Raw genomic sequence first — 968 nt, 5'->3', positions numbered from 1 at the left:
AAATACGGTGGAAACTACGGGGCTTACTTCAATTGTCTTCTTTTTTCCATAGCCATGTATATATTTTTATATTTTGGTATTATAACTATATTTAAACGGCAAAATATATATACAAAAAAATGCTTAAATTTAAAATCATCTCTCAAGAAGGCAGCACAATTAATGTGCCACTAAGGTACACATACCTCCAAAGTATTCCACTCTCCCCTATGTTTAAATCTGAAAATACGAAAAGTAAAAAATTTTGATTAAACTTGCATATTAGATTTAATTTACAGAAGTGGTCCGTTAATCCGCTCGTCCTTTTTTCCCCACCAAATGCGTCTACGCAACAACATTTAGCCTTTATAATTTTAATATATTAGGACGCCAAGTTTAAATCCTAAAAAATGAGTATAAAAAATAGATATCAAAATAGATCATTATTTTAAAACATCATTTTTAGTTGATGGATTTCTTCTTTTGATAATTGGAACTGCAATATACTACCAGTTGTTTGATTTCTCATGGATACCGTGCATCAAAAGAATAGAATATAAAATACATCACAACGAAGAAGATCCAAAGGTTTTTAATTTTTTTATTTAATGTATATAAAGTTGTATTGTTTCTTTATTAAGTATTAATGTAAAGTTGAATACGATTTACCGACAGGTAAACCATATTCAACTTTACATTAATACTTAATTATAAAGAAATTAAAATAAATTAAAGAAATTATTACTTAATACAGGTAGTTACCGACAATTATGAAAAACGCAATGCAGTTGGTAATGAAACTAATGAACGCGAAGAAATAAGTACAATTTACCACGGCTTCTTAGATGATTAGAATTACCATGGTTTTATTTTGAAACGAACGCGTTTATATACACACAACCACCCATGCAGACACAAGCAAGCATACCTACCATATTTTTTAATATGCTTTTAAAACATCCCAGGAAAAAAAGTTTTATAGAATTTCT

At 28.4% G+C, this 968-nt stretch overlaps 1 protein-coding gene across 2 annotated transcripts in view; it reads left to right on the top strand.

Annotated features, from left to right (window-relative positions):
* The window catches only part of LOC136086738 (solute carrier family 35 member F6-like), a 145,425-nt gene extending 144,457 nt beyond the window's left edge, over positions 1-968 (top strand). For both annotated transcript variants that reach the window (XM_065809110.1, XM_065809111.1), the window contains exons 14-15: positions 446-567; positions 734-968. In XM_065809110.1, the coding sequence (XP_065665182.1) occupies positions 446-567; positions 734-832 (221 nt within the window). In that variant the 3' untranslated portion in view covers positions 833-968. The remainder of the gene's footprint in view (positions 1-445; positions 568-733) is intronic.

Source organism: Hydra vulgaris, chromosome 11 (assembly GCF_038396675.1).
Source record: "Hydra vulgaris chromosome 11, alternate assembly HydraT2T_AEP".
NCBI classification, from domain to species: domain Eukaryota; kingdom Metazoa; phylum Cnidaria; class Hydrozoa; order Anthoathecata; family Hydridae; genus Hydra; species Hydra vulgaris.
The sequence above is the reverse complement of the archived record's forward strand: the minus strand, read 5'-3'. Positions and strand labels throughout refer to the sequence as shown.